The 20,260-nt window shown below is 35.9% G+C and overlaps 1 protein-coding gene across 1 annotated transcript; it reads left to right on the top strand.

Annotated features, from left to right (window-relative positions):
- The first annotated feature begins 9,156 nt into the window (after nt 1-9,156).
- Nucleotides 9,157-10,467, top strand: LOC150091268 (G protein-coupled receptor Mth2-like). Its single transcript, XM_090389887.1, has one exon. It carries the CDS (start codon nt 9,157-9,159, stop codon nt 10,465-10,467), a length of 1,311 nt encoding a protein of 436 aa, XP_090246013.1.
- Nucleotides 10,468-20,260: the final 9,793 nt, after the last annotated feature.

Below are 20,260 nucleotides of genomic sequence, written 5' to 3'. Positions count from 1 at the left end.
TGTAGTTAAGGGAAAATTTGCTTTGCATGCATCCTGAACATTAATTTTATTGTAAATGGAAGATATATATGATTGAGAATCTCCATAAATTTTGTGAACCTTTAAGTGTAATCATGAACTACATCTTGCGATTTATTATGGTTGTAGCCAAACTTACTAAAAACAATCATCCAATAAATCCACAAGAGCCTTGCTAGTGTATGAGTGACCAACCCACAAATTCCAGTCAATATCTGGGAAATTAAAATCCCCCATTATAAGACTCTGATTTACTGGCCCACTCTATTTCCCTGTACAGTTTCTTATTATACTCATCAGAGTCATTAGGCCTATAGCACACTCCTACTCTCAATTTTGATCTCCCAATGCTTATGTCACACCAAACTGACTAGACACTGCACTGTCCATCGATGTTGACTGGCTTCACTTCCTTGGATTTTATGTTTCTTAACTAATAGCATAACCCCTCCTCCCTTCTTATCCTGTCTATCCTTTCTGTACACATTGTACTCCCCAAATTCCAGTTCTGCATTCGTTATATCTGTGTGACACCACGTCTCTTATATCCCAACAATATCTGCCTTTGATGTTTTGAGCAATACCTCAAATTCATCAAATTTATTTACCAAACTTCTAGCATTGGTGTACACGCAAGTATACATGCACCTGTTCCTATTCTTAGCTACCCTTACACAACCCATGTGTTTACTTGTACCAAGTAAATAGAACAGAGGAAGCATTTGAAAATATTAATAATATGGCTACTATTACTGGCATTGCCCCTTTGTTTCCAGAAATAACCACTGTAAGGAAAAGATGTCATTTTGATTATGACAGTCATGGCAGAAATTACTACCTTTGTTAAAAGCAACATGAGGTGAGGCATTTAGGACATATGGTAAATTTTTTGCAAATGGTAAATTTTTGCAGTGTCAACTCTGGAATCTTAAAAAATATATCGTCAGCAAGCCTTATCTAATGCATTTAGCTAAACAACAGTGAACAGCTGGTAGCTTAAGAATTAGCTACTGGCTGTTCACTAATTGTACACACAATTAGATTACTCATATTCAGTTGGTTTATTACAGCTATGTGGATAAAAAAAAACAGTTTCGAATTTCTGAGGCAAAGTCAAACAATGCCAGGTTGGTGTGTTAACATAAAGATTGGGATGCCAAATGGTGAAAAATAATTTCAAACACCCCTACCCAAAACACTGAAAATGTTTATTTTCAGTGTTTTGGGTAGGGGTGCTGACCTGTCAATTATAATTACCATGGAAAAATTGAAAATGCCTGCAAGGTAAAAGCAGATAACCTGAAATTAAATTAGATTAACATAAAAATAATAATGATAATTATGATGGTACCTAAAATAGTGGGTCCTAGGGCTTTAACTACTTCCTCCGAGGATCAGCAGCCAAAACCGTAGGAGCCAACACTATAAGCAGGATCTCTGTTTCTGTTATGATGTACACATGCGAAACACATACATCATAGCCGACCTGACAGAGACCAAAAGGGAGGAATAAAATTCAAACATAAATAAAAATAAGTATATAAATATAAAATAGAGTTAAAAAGCTAAAATAATGCCAATTTAATCTTGTTAAAGGAAAAATGAATGACAGTTTGAATTCAAAAAGACAAAATACAGTATGAAATTTAACCAAAGTAACTTTAGATTACGGAATAAAGTCAAGTTAATGCCAACTTACTGTGTGCTTGGACCGGATTCAGGGCCGCCGCAAGTGGGTAGGCAAGGTAAGCATCACTTACGGGCAGCAGATTAGGAGGGCACCAAAAAAATTTTACATATACAATTCAGACCTCTGTTTAACTAACTTCTTTATAGAGAAATTTGATATTTCCGAATTTTTTTTAATTCCTGTGGGTAATTACATTTATAATAGTTTCAGTAGAATGAAGAAAATTTCCATATAACGGACAGATTACAAGAGACTTTACTGGGAACACATTGTTTGCATCTATTCAATTAGTGCTGCTGCTAAGCACGAATTAAGAGCCAAAGGGATTACCATTCTGCAACTTAGTGTTACTCTTAAAACCTATTCAACCGCTTGTTCGACATACCCAGAAGTCGCACTGCTCATCTGATTGGTTTTATACGATCAGCACGACTTCTATCGTTTACCAGTATTCAACACGACAGGCAAATATTTGATTTTCAGGCACATTAATTTGCTTATCTTAATCTATGTTTCATATTTATATTTTGCAGTTATAAAATCTTCTTTTTCTTCTAGTTCTCTGCCCTCGGGCAGGTCAAGGGCTTAATTGATGCATGCTTCGCTATCATGTGCCATACTTTTAATTCCTGCATAATTTCCTCTTACAGTCCAATCCATCATTCCAATTCTCCTTCTCCCAACAGTCCTCTTCCCACACATCTACCCCTCAATCCCTTTCCTCAGCATGCTTTCTCTTCTCAATACATGTCCTATAAAGTTATTTTGTCTCCTTCTTAATTCTTTACAAATGCTCTCTCTTCTACTTTCTGCAAAATCTCATTCTCATTTCACCCTTTCCATTCTCTTCCACACCCACATCTCGAAAGCTTCTAGGTGTCTAATCTCCTCTTTCCCAGTGTCCATTGTCTCAGAGCTATATATTACAACAGTCCATATTAATGTTTTCATCATTTGCTTTCTTAATTCCTCCTTGAAATTTCTTCTCAATAGTTCTTTTTATTAGTAAATGCTTCTTTCCCATTGTAATTCTTGTGTTTATTTTTCCAGGCTTTTCTCTTCTCTCATTATGCTTCAAGTATCTGTCGACCTGTTCCAATATTATTCCATCTAATGTTGTATTGATTCTTCTTCCCGGCCACTTTTAAAGTAACATTACCTTATTGGAGGCTTGAAGTGGTGAAACCCATGTTTAGTCTCTAGAGCAAAGTTTCCGCCATCCCCCTCACCCCATACGTCTCCTTCAACCCATGCTTTTTTAACCCAAGCACGGTACTAAGTACTATAGGTTCTAATACCTCTCGTGTTTGGGGTTCACATAAAAAAAAAAAAAACCTTGGTTTTATTGCTGTTAATCTTCATATTTTACTCCTTTATTGTGCTGTTCAAGATGGCATAGGAGCTCTGTAATTCTTCATTATTAGCAATCTATCTAGCCATCTGCAAATCTTATTGTCTTTGTCTTCCCCCTGTCTACTTTTACACCTCCTTTTTGCTCTTCTTTGAACTCTTTCATCAGTGCTTCTGCGTATAAATCAAATAGTATGGGGGACATGGAACATCCTTGCCTTACACCCCTACCAATGGGAAATCGCGGAATATTTTCCAAGTAAATAGAACAGAGGAAGCATTTGAAAATATTAATAATATGGCTACTATTACTGGCATTGCCCCTTTGTTTCCAGAAATAACCACTGTAAGGAAAAGATGTCATTTTGATTATGAACATAGAGAGGAAGCTATTCAGGATCTGCAACAAAATTTCAAAATTAATTTTTTCTTTCAAATTATGGACGCGACAATTTTCTCGTTAACTGAAAGGTTTACAAACATGAAAAAACATGTAGAAATATTTAAAATATTTTATAATATTTCTGAATAAAAAAAATCGTAATAAGATTTCTTAAATCTTTGCAAAGGTTTATGTAATAAATTAAGTGACATTGATCATACCGAGTCTAATATTGATGGTTTAGCATTATTTGAAGAACTTAGAATACTTAAAATTTATATTAAAGACAATGTTACTCCATTTAAGGCCTCTGCAGCTGAGTGGCCAGGAGTGGTAGTGCAATAGCATGCGCTCTTTGAGTAGACTGGGGTTCAAGCTCCTGACTGCTAAATACAGCCGATCTGTCAACTCGCACTGGACCAGTGTGGCAGATTATGGTCCATTTTCCTCAGCATGAATTGTTGAGGCTTCCATCCTGCAGTGGTTTGATAATGGCTGCATTTACTTTTTTTTTTACTCCATTTGAAGTGTTACAATATATTTTTAAAAACAATTTTACAGATACTTTTTCAAATGTAGCAGTTAAAATATATAGGTGTAAAAATTTATGCAAATGAGGGGAACAAAACTGCTCTTACCAAGAAAGGCTTAAGTTCTGCAAATTGCAGCTTCTGGAGACTAGGCCCTGCGAGGTGAATTGAGGGAGGTGTACAAAGCCTTGAATGGGTTGAGCAGGCTCAATGTTGATGGGATTCTTCCTCTTGCTCAGATTATGCACTTGCGAGAGCATAAATTCAAATTGGGGAAAGACCGTTGTAGAACAGTTGTTTGGAAATTTGCATTTAGTCAACGAGTGGTTGAATGTGGAATAAACTTCCATCTGTTGTTGTGGAAGTTGATAGCTTAAATAAATTCAAGCAAGAACCGGACAAACTTTTGGAGCGGATGGGGAGGTGAATGGGAAATGGGTTTTTATCCTTTTTTGGCTAATGCTGTTATAAGCTTACTTTCTTGCATCACATGGCACTACTAATGCTAATTTTTCTTACTTTAGACAATTTTTCCAGTTTCAGTTGACTCAGGTGAACGGAGTTTTTCAAAATTAAAATTAATGAAAAACTATTTACGATCGACAATGTGACGACGACACTCTAATCTGGCAATAATTTCAATGGAAAATGATCATTTGGAACAAATAAACATAAGTGAAATAATTAATAAATTCGCATCTCTTAAAGCAAGGAAACAGATTTGTATTTTTTTTTTTTTTAACATTATAATTTTCCTTTTATTTTATTATTATGATAGAGTATTTATGATTACTGTGATTTAGAATTTAAAGTTTATTTCCAGAATTTCAGAATGATTTTGTTATTTTTGTATGTTGTTTCATTATATTATATCTATATAATATCGGTGTGGATGCACCATAGATAACAGTTGTGAAGGAAGAGCACAATATGAGATACAGAGCAAATGATGCCTCCCACACTACCATCGTAGTTTCGAGTTATCTATGGTGTATCCACACCGATATTATATAGATATTAAACTCTTACTCTTAACGTATTATGCCTTGTGCATTTAGTTATTTTTAAATATTACAGTGAAACTTCCCTTTAACGGACAGCCATGGGGAACGAGAATGTGTCCGTTAGAGAGAAGTGTCCGCTAACAAGAAGTCTGAGGGAGAAAAAAAAAAAAGAAAGAAAGAAAAATCGTTAAACCTTTAATGTAAAATTAAATTAAAATATATACAGATTTTGCACAATATTTTTGTAAATAATATACATACAATTGTGCTATGCATATTATGACTTTATCTTAAGAAAAATACATACAGTAGTCACTTATTTTCTTCTGCACCTTCTTCCGGCTGATAATTTTGTTTTCAACATTAGTTTGGAGTGAAGAAACCATCGAAAGTCCTTCAGTATCTTCTTCAGCGGCGAAAAACATTTTTAAACGATTGATTTGTATGAGCGCTTCTTCTATTTTCAATAGTTGTTCGTCGTTAATATGTTCTTCGACAGAATGACCTCCTTCCATTTCTTCATCCTCATGAGGAACTTCTTGAAAAATATCGATGATAATGTCGTTGATATCTAGAGCACCATCTTCTGTAGTGAGGTTCGAGTCTATATCTTTGTAGCCAGCGTCACTTGTAGCGGAAGTATCGTACATTATCAATAGATGTTGAAGTTCTTGTTCTTCTTGGTGCTCCACATTGCTGTTCACAACTTCTTTGAGAAGCCAGACTTTACAAAACAGTTCACGACAGTTTGTTTTCTAATTGCGTTTACTGAAGAGGAAATCCACTGAATCGCATCTAGGATGCTGAGTTTCTTTGCAGGGTCACTCACTCATGTTACATCGTTCATGTTTGCAATAAGATGTCTTAAAACACGTTTTCTGTAGTGAAGTTTAAAATTTTTTATTATCCCTTGATCCAAGGGCTGACACTCTGCAGATGTGTTTGGTGGCAGAAAAACGATTTAAATGTTGGACAATTCAATGTGCGGGTGAGATGCAGCATTATCCACGAAAAGAATAATTTTTCTGTTTTGACGAATCATGTTTTGGTTAAAGTGAATTATCCATTCGCTCATGATATCTCGTGTCATCTACGCTTTTTTATTAGACTTCCAGTCAACATTCAAAAGATTCAACTTTATGCCCTTGAAACAATGAGGATTTTGTGGTTTTCCTATAACAAGAGGTTGTTCAAAGTCTCCCAGCATATTTGTACACAATAGTACAGTCAAGCGTTCCTTAGAAATTTTTCCGCCCTGGCACTTTTCGTTTTTCAGACTCATTGTTTTTTCAGGAAGAGCTTTAAAAAACAACCCTGTTTCGTCACAGTTGTAAATATCCTTAGCTTCAAAATCACGACATAAATCTTCCGATTTGACGGTCCACTCTGTTACAACCCCAGTATCAACAGATCCACCTTCACCACTTACGGTTTTCCAAGAAATTTTATGCCGAGTTTTGAACTTGTCTAGCCATCCCACAGAAGCTTTGAACTCATTTACTCCCATAGATTTCGCAACCTCCAAAGCCTTTTCCCTAATAATAGGCCCATTAATGGGGATTTTTTTAGCACGTGCGCGACAAAACCCCTCATACGTAACATTGTCAATTTGAAGTCCAACAGTTTTCGGGAATGATTTTTGAACCTGATCATTTACGTGTTGCCAAAATTGTTTGAGCAGTTCATTTTTTTTTTTTTTTCTCTTTAAGATGTCGGTTACCTGCGTCTTCCCGATTTTGAATTTTGCAGCGAGATTGCGAACACTATTTTTTTGCCGATCATACGCATTAATGAGTTCGACTTTATCTTTTAAAAGTTAAATGTTTACGAGAAGACATTGTGCACTTCACACGACACTGAACAAAACTGAAAACTGAAACTCAAAAGATGAAAGTCCCGACAAAATCCCCCCCCCCCTTGCACACACCGAATTCATCAGAAGTTTTACTCGTGCCTTAAAATTCTTGTAAAAGGGTTTAGAACCGTGACGTAAACCTTGATAAAATTCAGAGAATCGGAAATAGAAAATAAACACACGATTGAGGCAATACGTTGAAGAAACGTTCCTAGAAAAAGGACCGTGAGCTTGCCCGCTGTCCGTTATGGGGAGATCAAATTAAGTGCTAATCTAAACGAAACAGTGCAGATTGCCTGTCCGCGTCCGTTAAAGAGAATGTCCGCTAGACAGAAGCTGAAAACACGTTAAAACCAATAGAGGAGAGTTGGGGAATTTGAAAATGTCCGTTGTAGAGAGATGTCCGTTAGGAGAAGTTTCACTGTATATTATATGTGAGATATGTTGTAATTCTTTTCTTTTTCAATAAATAAAAAATACTGTAATTATTTACGTATTATCTTATTTTTTAATCGAAATATTTTTGGGCGGCAAATTGGATTTCGCTTACTGGCGGCACATAGGGTCACAGCGGCACTGACCGATTCGGTTAAATTAGCTACGTGTTGTGGTTACAGAGCAACGTCAGAGACCCAAAGATGAAACCCGATAGTTCTGTGTACAGTATATTTATATCAATTGAAGTAACCCCGAGTGAGGGGGGGAAGAAGTGTGAAATCGTCAAGGTGAACCGTACCCGTGTGACGGGGAAGTAAGCAATTAAACAAATGAGGAAAAGTGCCAGCAAAGGGAGAATCAATGACTAACAAGGTAGTGTAACTGGTCCTACATCACAGGTAGTTAAGAGAAGCACTGCCCTATAGAACTTTGTGGTAAGTCTTGCTAATCGTGATATCAAACTTCATAATTTATTTCATCTAACGTAATATCAATTTCGATATATGCACCAGTTTTGTTTTGTTTTGTTTTTTTTTTTTTTTTTTTTTTGTATTAAGAAGTTGGTTTCGCTTACTGAGTGTATAAATATGAAAAATACTTATTGCTTAACAATCACCCAATCAGAAGGGAGTGGGTGCGAGAAGTAGCTTTCCCCATACACTGTATATGAAAGCTATCCTAGAGTAAACTGCCATTCTTTTATAGCTGGATAGGCAAAAACGAAATATTTCATGTAGTCCTCGAACTTATACGAGTGTGGGATTAACATGTATAAACACTTCCTTCTGGCAATACCGGATTGGAGGGAAAACACGTTTGCCAACCGAGGAAGTGGCACGTTACCTTGACAAATGCGGTATGGTTGAGTGCCTATAATTTGTTAAAATTCAGCGTGGTGAGCGTAATACTTTTGTCAAACTGGTCGGAAGCAGAAGACGTATTCCCTAAAAAAAAGCTAAGCAGGTAAAAATATTTGGGTTTTTAAATTGTGATCATAGTCCTCTGGTATCTAGAAATATATTTTACGTCATATCTCACAATATAATATAATTACAAACTATGTTGCATGTCTGCATAATCATTCTAGGTGATTATTTAGAAAAATTCTAACAGTTATATTTATTATTATATGTACCATACCAACCGGTTCGAAACTTTTACTTAACAAAGAGAAAACTTTTACCTCTGTTCACCGTTTTAATGTTTCTTTTAGTTACAGGCAGACCCCAATCTTGGTATGGTTGCGCCCCCAATGTGTTTTCCATATTTAGTCACCCCCCAAGCCTTCCTCGATAATTATGTTGGTTGCTGCCCATTAGGAAGTATTTCCATGAATAGAAGAAAATAAGATTTAACAGAGAGGGAACAAATAATATTTGTGGTATTCATGATCTTGCAAAGATACAAGAGTAAACGAAAGTTGCTTCTTAAAATAAATGACTAACGAAGCAATACAACTTTTACACTTATGAACTTTCATTTTACTAGTTCAACCTGATCGCATTCACTAGGCAATTTAATAAGGTTGAATTCCTAAAGGGTTTTCTTATAGAATCTGCATTTATAAGTTAATACTATGTAGTTATATAAGAACAACTAATTTAAAAGTTGTTTATTTTCTTTTGTAGGTGAAGGATGTTGTTCAAGCAACAGAACGAACAGGATTCTTAAATGTATATGAAATTACTGTTAAATGCAAGCTAATGATGACAGCTGTGAACTTCTCTTGACATCTGTGTCACTTTACAAGAAGGAACAGGCCTTGTGAAAAAACAATGTTCATCTTGCAACAAATTGAAAAAATTGCAAAAATCACCCTATTTTCCATTTTCTTTTTAATGGAAATATTAGGGGTTCCTTTGCGATTTGAGAACGTGAGTCAGATCATGATGACTTTTCCGACATTGATCAATGAATCCACAATGCAGGATAACAGCTTCGTGGAATCAGACGAAAATCTGGAAGAAACAGTTGTTCCTGATGCAGGTGACATTAACTGTGATAGTTTGATACCCAAAGAAAATATTTCCTTATACAGAGCAGAAATCATTGAATGTCCGAAGTTATGCTTCAGAGAAAATGATATTACAGTACTGCCTAACCACAGTATTATTGTTAAATCCGATGTCAATGAGATTTACCCACCATGGCCGTACGAATTCATCGGTGGATATGTGGTAATATGCTTTAGCATAGATGAAGAAGACGACGAAGAACAGAAAAGGGATACCGAAACATATTTTTATCTGAGTAAAATTGGCATAGGGATATCAATTTTCTTCTTGGTAATCCACTTGATTATTTTTTGTAGTGTTCCCAAACGACGGAACACTAGAGGATACAACTTAGCCTCTCTGTGTATCGCTTTGTTGTTCACATATTCTTTCATAATTATCGCTGAAATATATGACGTGCGAGGAACATCCTGTGTGGTAGTTGCCGAACTTCTTTACTATTTCTTCCTCAGTTCTTTCTTATGGATGAATGCGATATCCTTTGACATATTGCGTTTACTGAAGAGGCCATTCCGCAATCTCCAACTAGTTCCGCAAACGATCCAATGGAAAAGGTTTGTGGCTTATTCTTCCTATTCTTGGGGGATTTCTCTATTGGTGCTCACTGTGGCAACCATACTTGACAACGTTTCTGGCATAGAAGATAAATACCGCCCAAAATTTGGAAACGAGACATGTTGGTTCAGTAACTCAGATTCCATACTGTACTACTTTATAGTTCCAGCATACACGTTGATTTTAATTAATATTGTGCTTTTTGTGTTATGTGTCTATGTCATCAAGTCAAACAGTATGACCTACCGAGGAACCCAAGGTAGGTCATTAAAGAAACGTTTTCTAATGTATGTAAAATTAGCACTTATCATGGGAATCAGTTGGACAATGGGTCTGTTGGCAAACATCGTGAATTTTCCAATTATTTGGTATATTTTTATAGTTCTGAATGCCTTTCAAGGTCTTTTTATATTTCTTGCCTTTTCATTAACAAGTCGCACACGTGCACTTTTAAAAAGGAAATTAACTATTAGTAACTTTTCTTCTTCCACTACTTACATGCTTCGATCCAGAACTATTATTTCAAGACGCTTCTTTACTTTCACTACCACTTCATCGTCAGATCTGCCTAATGGAGTTACCGCTTCGAGCGTCACATTAAGAACCCCTCGCCCCTTTACTATCTCCTGAGGAAAATGTATTTATCATCACAGAATATTAAGACATTTAGCAAACTTCGTTCTGTGAACGATAGCAAGTATCGATATATATATATATATCGGAAACAACGAGGTAGGAATTAAATCGTAAAGGACCAAAAGCTTGTCTCCCACTACGAGTGAGAATATACCTCCTTCGTTCATTTTAATGATCTCCTTCAGGGATTGTGCCCCTTATAATGCTTTCTTTGCATATATATCGATTACCCACCCTCAATCTGCTCGCCCTTATTTGAACTCTGGAGAAGACTTGCGTTTATTCACATTTAGTCTCCAAATTTAACACAAGCCAGTATCCAAAATATGGTGGGACTGTATTGAATAAAGAGTGTCAATAGTTTTTATCTTTTTTTTTATATCTTGTAGAATGTTCCCTTTTTAGTATTGTATTCAAATACGAGAACCTGGTCAATTTTGCCACTTTTTTATGTTGCTTTCTAAATGTCTTATGTAAAGATAAAATACTTTACTTTTCATGCAATAAATATTTTACAGAGTGAAAAAAATATATATACGTACTTTGTTAACTCTCTTAAGTTATTTTAATCTAAACATGGCATATCTACTAAGGTTAGTTTCTGTTCGAATAAACGCATTCCGACAAGACTGAACTGGATCAATCAGATCAGAGCTAAGAATAATATAGTATGACTAAAAAATATCTGTACTTGGTAGGCTAAAAAATAAAAAAAAAAACTAATGAAAACTGTAATAATATGATTCATAGGATTTGTTTGCCGGGGGGGGGGGTATAAACATTTTAGAACCTCCTTGAAATTTTCTTCTGGATAAAAATTGAAATAAAAATGCCAGATTTTAATCTGGCATTTTTATTTCAATTTTTTGAATATGATTTCAGGCCTAAATGTAATATTTACAGTGTGTACAGTATTAGAATTCCCTCTAAATTTAAGAGTAGAGTTTACTAGATCTTCACTGCAAGGCATCTCACGTTTGACTTTCTAAGTAGTCTGATTCTCTCTTCTCCTAAAATGTGTAAGTGGCATCTGTTCATCTACAGTTCAAGGAGAAGTCTAGAGGCTTTTGTTTCCCAACAGGAATACATTTCCATCGATTCCTGTAGCCTAAATTAGTACACATGAGTTGTGGCCCTCCAGGTGACAAAGTGGCCAGAAACAACTAAACATTACACACATTTTTGGCCTTTTACAGAGTTCTGTATTTAACACAGTGTACAAGGCGGAGTTTAACAGACGTTCAAGTGCTGTCCTACATAAGATACTATACATGCCTACATAGTTCATATGTAAAAGACTGGAAATGTAAGTCAGTTGTTGGGATATCAACTATGAAAACTACTAATGCTATGTCTGTTGGGAATTCCTTTGATTGCTAGTTCTTTCATTGAATATTCTTGCTCCACTTGGCTATGAGGCAACAAAGCAATAGGCCAACATTACATCACAAGAGAATAGTCTATAACATAGAAATTAAGCACTCCTCGCCGCTTTACAATTAAACCAGAGCTAATGATACAATTTTGATACTTGATGTCTTCTATATATTTGATATTTCCAAAATTTTCTGTAGAGAAAGAAGACATACTTGTGGAACTACAAGTTAAGCCATGAATTTTAGCATGAGAGAAAAGATATCCCATCACATCTCTTTTTATAGAATGTTTTGTTTACTGCAAAATGTATCGACAATGATAAGATACTATTTTTGTCATTTTCGGTACCTTCCTCCACACGTGAATGTCATAACCGCTTATGTGTGATACATTGATTGCTCTGCACGTAGATTTTTCTTCGTGCAGAAATATGTTTAGTTTTGTGGCAGAAATTCTCCAAAAGGCACCACTAACGTTGCTGTAAAATTTCTTTAAGTATTAAGTTGTAATTTCAGTGCCTAACTAGAAATCGTGATCAAGGAATAATAAAACTGAAGTTTTTGATTTGGCTTTAGTCTTGGTGCAGGACTATATGAAGTTCAGAGTTATTTTGACAAATTTACCTAAAAAGCTTTCCACTACAAAGAGTTCAGACTTAAGAAGACGTGAAACCTCTGTCAAAAAGAAATAGACCATGTATTTTGAAAATGGTATCCGAGAACTACAAGTCTCATTACTGCCCTATGTTAAAATTTGAAAAACTCAATATGGAAGTTTCGCTAATGTAGTTATTGTCATATGGTGTAAGAATACACCATATCACACAAGTGCAAGTTCCAGTAATTCTGCATATAGTGTCAATTTTAACAGTTAATACTGCAGCTTAGTATTAACCATCATTTACATAAAAATCCACGAATGAGCATTTTAAATCCATGTGTGTATACCCGTCGATATTTTGACTGCATTAAAGTCAACTGTATAAGAAATCCAATCCTTTATCTTACAATAACTCTTTCTTTTTTTTTTAACCAATCTTTCATCACCTTGTGCTTCGTAGATATAAAATAATAACGTGTCTGGTGTACTTCTTTCCCCATGCCTAGTCTGGTTGAAAATTCGAACGAATAGCGGAGAATGTGTTTAAAGCTATACTTCAGCAATGGAGAAGTATCAGAGAAGGCAAGATGCAATATAATAGGTGACTACATCTGGTGATTACGAAAGAAAATGCTAAAATGTTTAGCCTTTACATCAAATCGCCCAACTAGTCCTTTTGGCTGACCCCTAGCTATAGCGTTTTTTTTTTTTTTTTTTTTAGGTCCTTGCCACTGAAATCTCAGGAAATTAGGTGGCAGGACCTGCCAGAGTAAATAACTATAATACTGGTGTACCTGGTCTTCCCCCACGGGGCGGAGTGGGGCAACGTTGGGTCCCATTAGGGGCCCAGCGGCTAAATGACCAGAGGAACAACGATACACGACACTACACATACAAAAAATCCATACACTTTTAAACCTCTGGCACGGACTGTGTTCTGTTTCACACTCACAATGTATAGCACGCGGAGATGGGGGAAATCCGTGGTGCCGTTTGACACTAAACACACTCTACTCTATACTACAGGAACAACGCGGAGATATTCCCCTGGTGCCGTTAGACAGCTAACGTACTTTACACTCCAGGAACGTGCAATTATATATGCAATAGGGTCTCAAAGTACGCGAGGATCTTTCTCCTACCGAAAAACTCTTGTACTAAGGTAAAACTTGTTAGATTCCTAGAAACTTTATTTAAAAATTATGTAAAATCAATTTACAAATAAAGTACAGTCAGGCTGACTCCGTCCTTATAAAGGATAGGTCTTGAGAGTAAACCATGTGTGGACTGAAGATACATTATCGTCTTTATGAATACATATGTCATCTAATTCAAGTACGAAATGGTAATCTGCGCAATTACCATTTCGTACTTGAACTTAAGTTCTTCAACAACTTCTTTTCTCATTCCTAGTTTATACATTTGGTCTCTAAGTAAGAAGATCTGGTTGAAAATTCGAACAAAGAGCGGCGAATGCTTTAAAGTTACTATACTGTACTTTATCAAATGAAGTTAGGATGGCATAAGAAATTTTCAACTTATAAAACGGTCAAGCTTTATCTACGAGCCATGAACTTAAGTATGAATCGGAGATGGGGGGGGTCTAAGTAGGGCAACTCTGAATCTAGGAGGTAAGTACTTTGAGATTTACTGTGTGTATGTATCTATCTAAATATATGGCATCCAGCGAATGTCCGCCGCCATTTTGTGACACTCAAAATGTTATGTTCAATTATATTTCAAAAGAAAAAGCATCTTCCTCTGCGATGCAAAAATAACGGCGGTGTTTTGTAATGCTTAGCATATAGAAGGAATGTGCATATTCTAGATGACTTTGATAGTTGAAAATAATGACCAACAGTAAGCATCATTCTATGTCTGCTGAAAGGATCCAGTCACCATCTTGTGAAGCTCAAGAGGTAACATTCTATTTTATATACTATGAAACATGACAACATAAATTAATTTCAAGTGTTTTTTTTTTTTTTTTTAATTTAATATTTTTTCAGATAAGGTATGTTCCTTATTTTGTAGCTAAATAAGGTTTATGTCGTTATGGAATGTAATCAAAAACAAGTGCATTTAGCACTTAAACATTTTTCATTTCATTCATTTATTTGTACACGCACAATTATTACATATATATACAATATTTACAAAAAGATATATATACATTAGCATTCTCGTTACACATATATAAGACATTATATTATACCTCATGGTACACTTCGTACATGTATCCCAGAGTCAAGGCTGGCTCCTAGGCAAAAAGCCCATCTCCACCTAGTTCATCTGTTTTGGCGTAGAACCTCAACAAATCTTGCCTAAAAACATGTGCGAGGTATTTTACCACCGCCAATATAAGACAGCTGTGGCCCGGGTAAAAGCAACGCCAGTTATCTTAAGTTTCTGCTACAGAAATTGCAACTATCTTGAGTTCTCCGAAAAACTGGTATATGGCATAGCCACATCGTATCTTTCATTTGACATCCCTGTAGTCAAATGAAAGCAATGCTGCCAGTCGTTCTTATTATATACTTCTTTGTAGTTCGAGAGTAACGTACGAACTTGAATACAGCTGCCCTATCTATAAGTTTGTACTGCACTTACTATTTACAGTATGTACTGTAATAATAATGATTAGGATCTTTACAAATGAAACTGTAAAGAGGAATAACCTGGGTTATAACTTAAGAGATTATTGCAAATTAATGAGTTTTCGCTGTAGTGTTGTCACATCATGAATGTGGCGAAAATTTCTCTGATTCGTTATAGTGTACCAAAAATTAAATTCCTCTCGGTTTTGACTGCAATATTTTGAGTAATTCTTCAAGCAACAAGAATTATCAAAACATGAACCACAAAATTGTACCCAGCCCCTGTCATAAGAGTTCTCTGACTACGCATTAGACCGGGGTTCGAGCCCCTAACTACCACCAAATACGGAGGATGCGGAAAGGTCAGGAAATGACCACCGCATATTCCCGGAGAAATATGGCCTTAGTTGCAAATGCTCCTAACAACAACAAAATAAAATACTTTTTTTTTTTTTTTTTTGTAAAAAGTAGCATTATTACTTTGACGAGCTGTTAAGCTACCTTAACAGCATTTAGTATGTAAACATGAAATAGTAAGTTAGCACATCTGCTTTACGGCATCAAGTAGCCTAATGAGCAAGAGCTTCTGACTAGCTGAGTACTACAATGACGTGGGTTCGAATCTGCCCCCACCCCCAAATTTTGAAATTTATCAGAGACATTTCAACTCAGTTTCTGAGTTTCAGACCCTGGTTGTGAGGCCTCCTCCGGGTACTCTGGTTCCCCTCACAGTCCAAAACCGTATAACATACATGGCGGCAAACACCTACACAGAACAGGATCGTGCGCATTAGAAGGGTTTTTTTTTTTTTTTCTTCTTCCTCCTTCAAAATCCAGTCTGCATAATTTTGGACCGAATCTTCCCTCTAATTAGTTACACTTTGCTGTAAACACCTGCGTCACTCCCAGCCCTTGCATTTAACAGTTTTTTTTTTTAACTGCTGTTTTTATAGAATAACATGATTAGTAATATTTCTAACTGAGAATTTTGAGATCTAACATGGATGGAAAGACTAATACTTTAAGAAAACCAGAAACTGGTTCAAAAGGCGGAGTTAGTAATTCTCCAAAGTCGGTTGGAAAAACTTTATGGGCTTGGCACACTCAGGGTCCTGAGCTGGATATCATCATTCTTCTCTTTCTTGGTGATTCCCTTCTACTTTTGTCTCTCTCTCTCAGGGTAACTCGGGATTTTTTTTTTTTTTTTTTTTTTTGTGCTTGGTGCAGCATAAGCCTCAGGCTTCCTTGCATCATAAAGCTAATAATAACTCAAGAAAACATTAATGGAGAAGGTTCCATTTCTACTCTAGAAGTTGGAAGTTCTGAAGAAAAGGACAAGAGAGATAATCTGGATAAATCACAGGATCCTTCTATCCTCTATGAAAAAATGCAGTGAGCTTTCTCATGGGGGAGACCAACAAAGTTCCTAAAAAGGCTAGAAATACAATTATGGAAAAACGGTCAAATCTGAAGACTGTCATTACAGCTCTCTTAATTGATAATGACAGATCAAGAGCTATTAATAAAGAAATCGAAATCAGAGCCAATTTACTAGACAAAATTGTTCAAACTTTTTCAGGAAATATCAATAAAATGGATCATATCCAGGAATCAGTTACTCAAACTGCTGAAACGAATACAGCAGTGTATGAGGGATCACAGTTTCAAGTTGCTTTCTCTGTGAGATCATATGCTGATGTCGCTCGTGGGGCGCCTTCGGTGAAGGAAAAATCAGTAAAATCAAGTGAAAATGTTATAATATTACGAGCTTCGGAAAATAGTAATCTGAAAGCCAAGTATCGATGTAAAAAATTTAGTACCTAATACATTAAAGATAGGGTTTAAGAATGTAAAAATAAAATCCTTGAGATTATGCGTAATAAAGGCGTAGTGCTAGAAACTGCTTCCAAGTATGACGTGGTTAGCATGTCTACTTCAAATTCCTTGTCCTCTGCGGGCATTTCTACAGGGGTTCTCAAGAAAGATAATCCTGCAGTCTTGATATACGAGATACCAAAGGATTTAAGTAAAGAAGACACCGTTGGGGATTTATACAATAAAAATCTTAGGGACAACGGATTCTCACTAGAGGAAGTCAGAAAGGATACTACTTTCAGATTTATGACAAGATCTTCATCGAATGTTCACTGGATAATCAGTTTTACTCCTCGAATTTATAAATGTATCTCAACTATGGATAGGATTTTCTTGGCCTGTGGTTCACATAGACATCGGCCATTTACGATTGTTACAAAGTGTTTTTTATACTTGGGATACGGCTCAGTACCGTACCCACACATCTCCATCTTGTGGTCATGTCTACGCAGAATTCCGGAATAAAAAGGAATCCCCTTGTTGTGTAAATTGTAAAAGACGCAAAAGAAACTTTCAGTATTCTATTATATATCCCAGCTCCTGCGAATATAAAAGAGCTTTAGAACTGGCACGACAAAGGATTTCTAATGATTGAGTCTGTACAGACTGAAATTGACAGAGGTAATAATCAATCTACTATATTTCTACAAGTAAAAATGTAGCTGATGAGAATTCTATTGATATTGCAGTTATACAAGAACCTTATTCTGTTAAAGTAAATAATGGCCAATCTAAAATAACAGGTGTTCCTATAAACGTAAGGGTATTTCAACCGGTAAAAACTTGTATTATTGTTTTAACTAAAGAAATGATGTTACAGTGATCAATACACTTTTCTCTGCATGTGCTGCCTGGTTCTGGCCCCTCCGTAGCCAGGTGGGAAGGAGCAGCAGTGCGTAGCATACGCTTCTTGATTAGACCGGGGTTCGAGCCCGTCACCACCAAATACGGAGGAAAGGTCAGTGAATGACCACCGCATATCCCGGAGCAATATGGCCTTAGTTGCTAATGCTCCTAAATAACAAACAAACAAGCTGCCTGCGTTCTAATAACATACCATTCTATGTCATTTTATTTAATGACTCTCAGAATTACTTGAAATAAGCAACTTATAAGTCAAAAATATTCTTATATGTTAATGGTATAATAATAGCACAGACTTTCGAGGTCGTCTTTTGGAAGACTTTTTAATCAGTCACAATTTAACTGTGGTTAACAGACTTAGACAGTGTACAACCTATAGTAGCTCAACAGGCGAGACAAATATAGATGTCACTTTGGTTTCCTCTTCTTTTCCAAATCCTATATCAGAATGGTCAGTCTTTACACATTGGACTATTAGCAATCATCGTGCCATAGTTTATTTTGTTAAGTCAACACATTGCTATGATTTTCATTCTCAGTCACTTCCAAAACCGATTAGATTTTCTCTCAGAAAAATTAATTGGACAAATTTTGAAGACGCCGTTAATCTGGATTTTCCCGAAAATAAAACTTCTGTTGAACTGACAAATTACATTCAGGAATCTTTAATAAAAACATAATACAAGTCAACAAACAAGCTAACTCTAGGTAAACCTTGTTCTTGTTGTTATAATGAGCTGTCTAATTTAAGAAGACAAGTACATGCGGCTCGGCGAAGATACTAGCGCCATCGACATTGGCCTTCTGCTGAGGTTTAGCAGTTACATACATTGATTTTAAGAATACTTATACAAAAGCAATCATAAATAGCAAGGGCACTAACTGGATGAAATTAGTTCAATCATCTGATCATAATAATCCTTGGGAACTTCTATATAAACTGACGAGAGATGGGCTACATTCACAGTAAATTTTTGTGACAGTGTACGCAAATGGGAATGAAACAATTAATGTAATACTAGATAGGCTTTTTCCTATTGATGACGAAGGATTGGATACGGATTTTCATTTATCTATCCGTTCAGCTAATGATAACTACTTCATCAATGAAAATTCAGAGCTATTCAGTATTGAGATCCACTGAGTAATTAAGAAAAAAAAATCTTCTAAATGTCCTGGTATGGATCTTTTAGAAAACATCTTTATATTAAGATTTTACAAGGGTTTATTTCCTGCTATTTGGAAAACAGCATGTTTAAAACTTATTCCTAAGCCTGGAAAATCAAGAAATGATGTTAGGTCATATTGCTCTGTTGGCTAATATGGCGAAGATTCTGGAACGCCTTATGACTTCCAGAATAAATTCCCTCCTTTATGAGGCTAATTTAATTTCCCGTCAGCAGTTCGAAGTTATTTTTCACAAAGGAAAATACTGATGAAATCAAAATTTCTGTTTGTAGAGCGAAAGGTAACTCGAGAGTGCCTTCAAGGCTCGATTTTGGGACCGACCGTTAATGTGGCATATGGTACTACAGGAATGGTTAGCATGAACTTTTGACAAGACTAGACTTATTCCATATGCCTATGATTTAACTATTTTAATTGAAGGTAATTCCTGAAGGATTTTAGAGTCTTCTACCAACCATGTATTAAAGGATCTGTATACGTCGACACTCCAGAACAAGCTTACCATTAGTTCTAAAACTAAGATGATTATTTTTAAGACTAAATTAGATCTAAACAGAACTCCACAAATTAAAATTGATGGGAGTCAACTTCCTCTTGTAACTAAAGTGAAATATTTAGGAGTGACAATTGATTACAAGTTAAATTTCTATGCACATCTTTCTTCTTATATATCTAGTAAAGTTCACTGCAGATATTTTTAGGACATCGAAAACAGAGTGGGGATTGTCAAGAAAAACTTTGAAGGTATACTATGGTGCATGGTACCATAGGGCAATAATTGTTGGATTTCGACGAAAACTCATGTCATTGCAAAGGATAATGCTGTTGGCTGTTCTACATGTTTGTCGAACAGTATCGACGGTCGCTTTGCAGGTATTAGCTGGAGTTTTACCATTGGACTTTTACTTAGTATTTCGAGGGCTACGCGTTCATATCCGTAAATAGATTCCAACTGCATTTATGGGGATTGAGATTGACACACAATCAAGATGTTGGAATGAGTTGGTGAACAAATTGCAGGACAGATGGGATACATCCGAAGCTGGACTAAAAAATTTATTTCTCGGGTTTCTTATTTAATGGACACAAGAATAAATAAGTGGTTCTCTATGAGCATGTTCAGCTCTTATATTCTTACAGAACGTTGATCGTTAAATGATAAACTGTTGAAATTCGGCCTGAGCAATACACCTCTCTGTTTTTGTGGAGAGGCCGAAAGCTGGAGCTGTGTTTTGTATGACTGTCCACAATATTTGGACATCAGGACAGAATTATGAAACTACTGT

This window comes from Mastigoproctus giganteus, chromosome 1 (assembly GCF_048544385.1).
Source record: "Mastigoproctus giganteus isolate SK-2022 chromosome 1, ASM4854438v1, whole genome shotgun sequence".
NCBI lineage: Eukaryota > Metazoa > Arthropoda > Arachnida > Uropygi > Thelyphonidae > Mastigoproctus > Mastigoproctus giganteus.
This window is presented reverse-complemented; position numbering and strand designations above follow the sequence as displayed.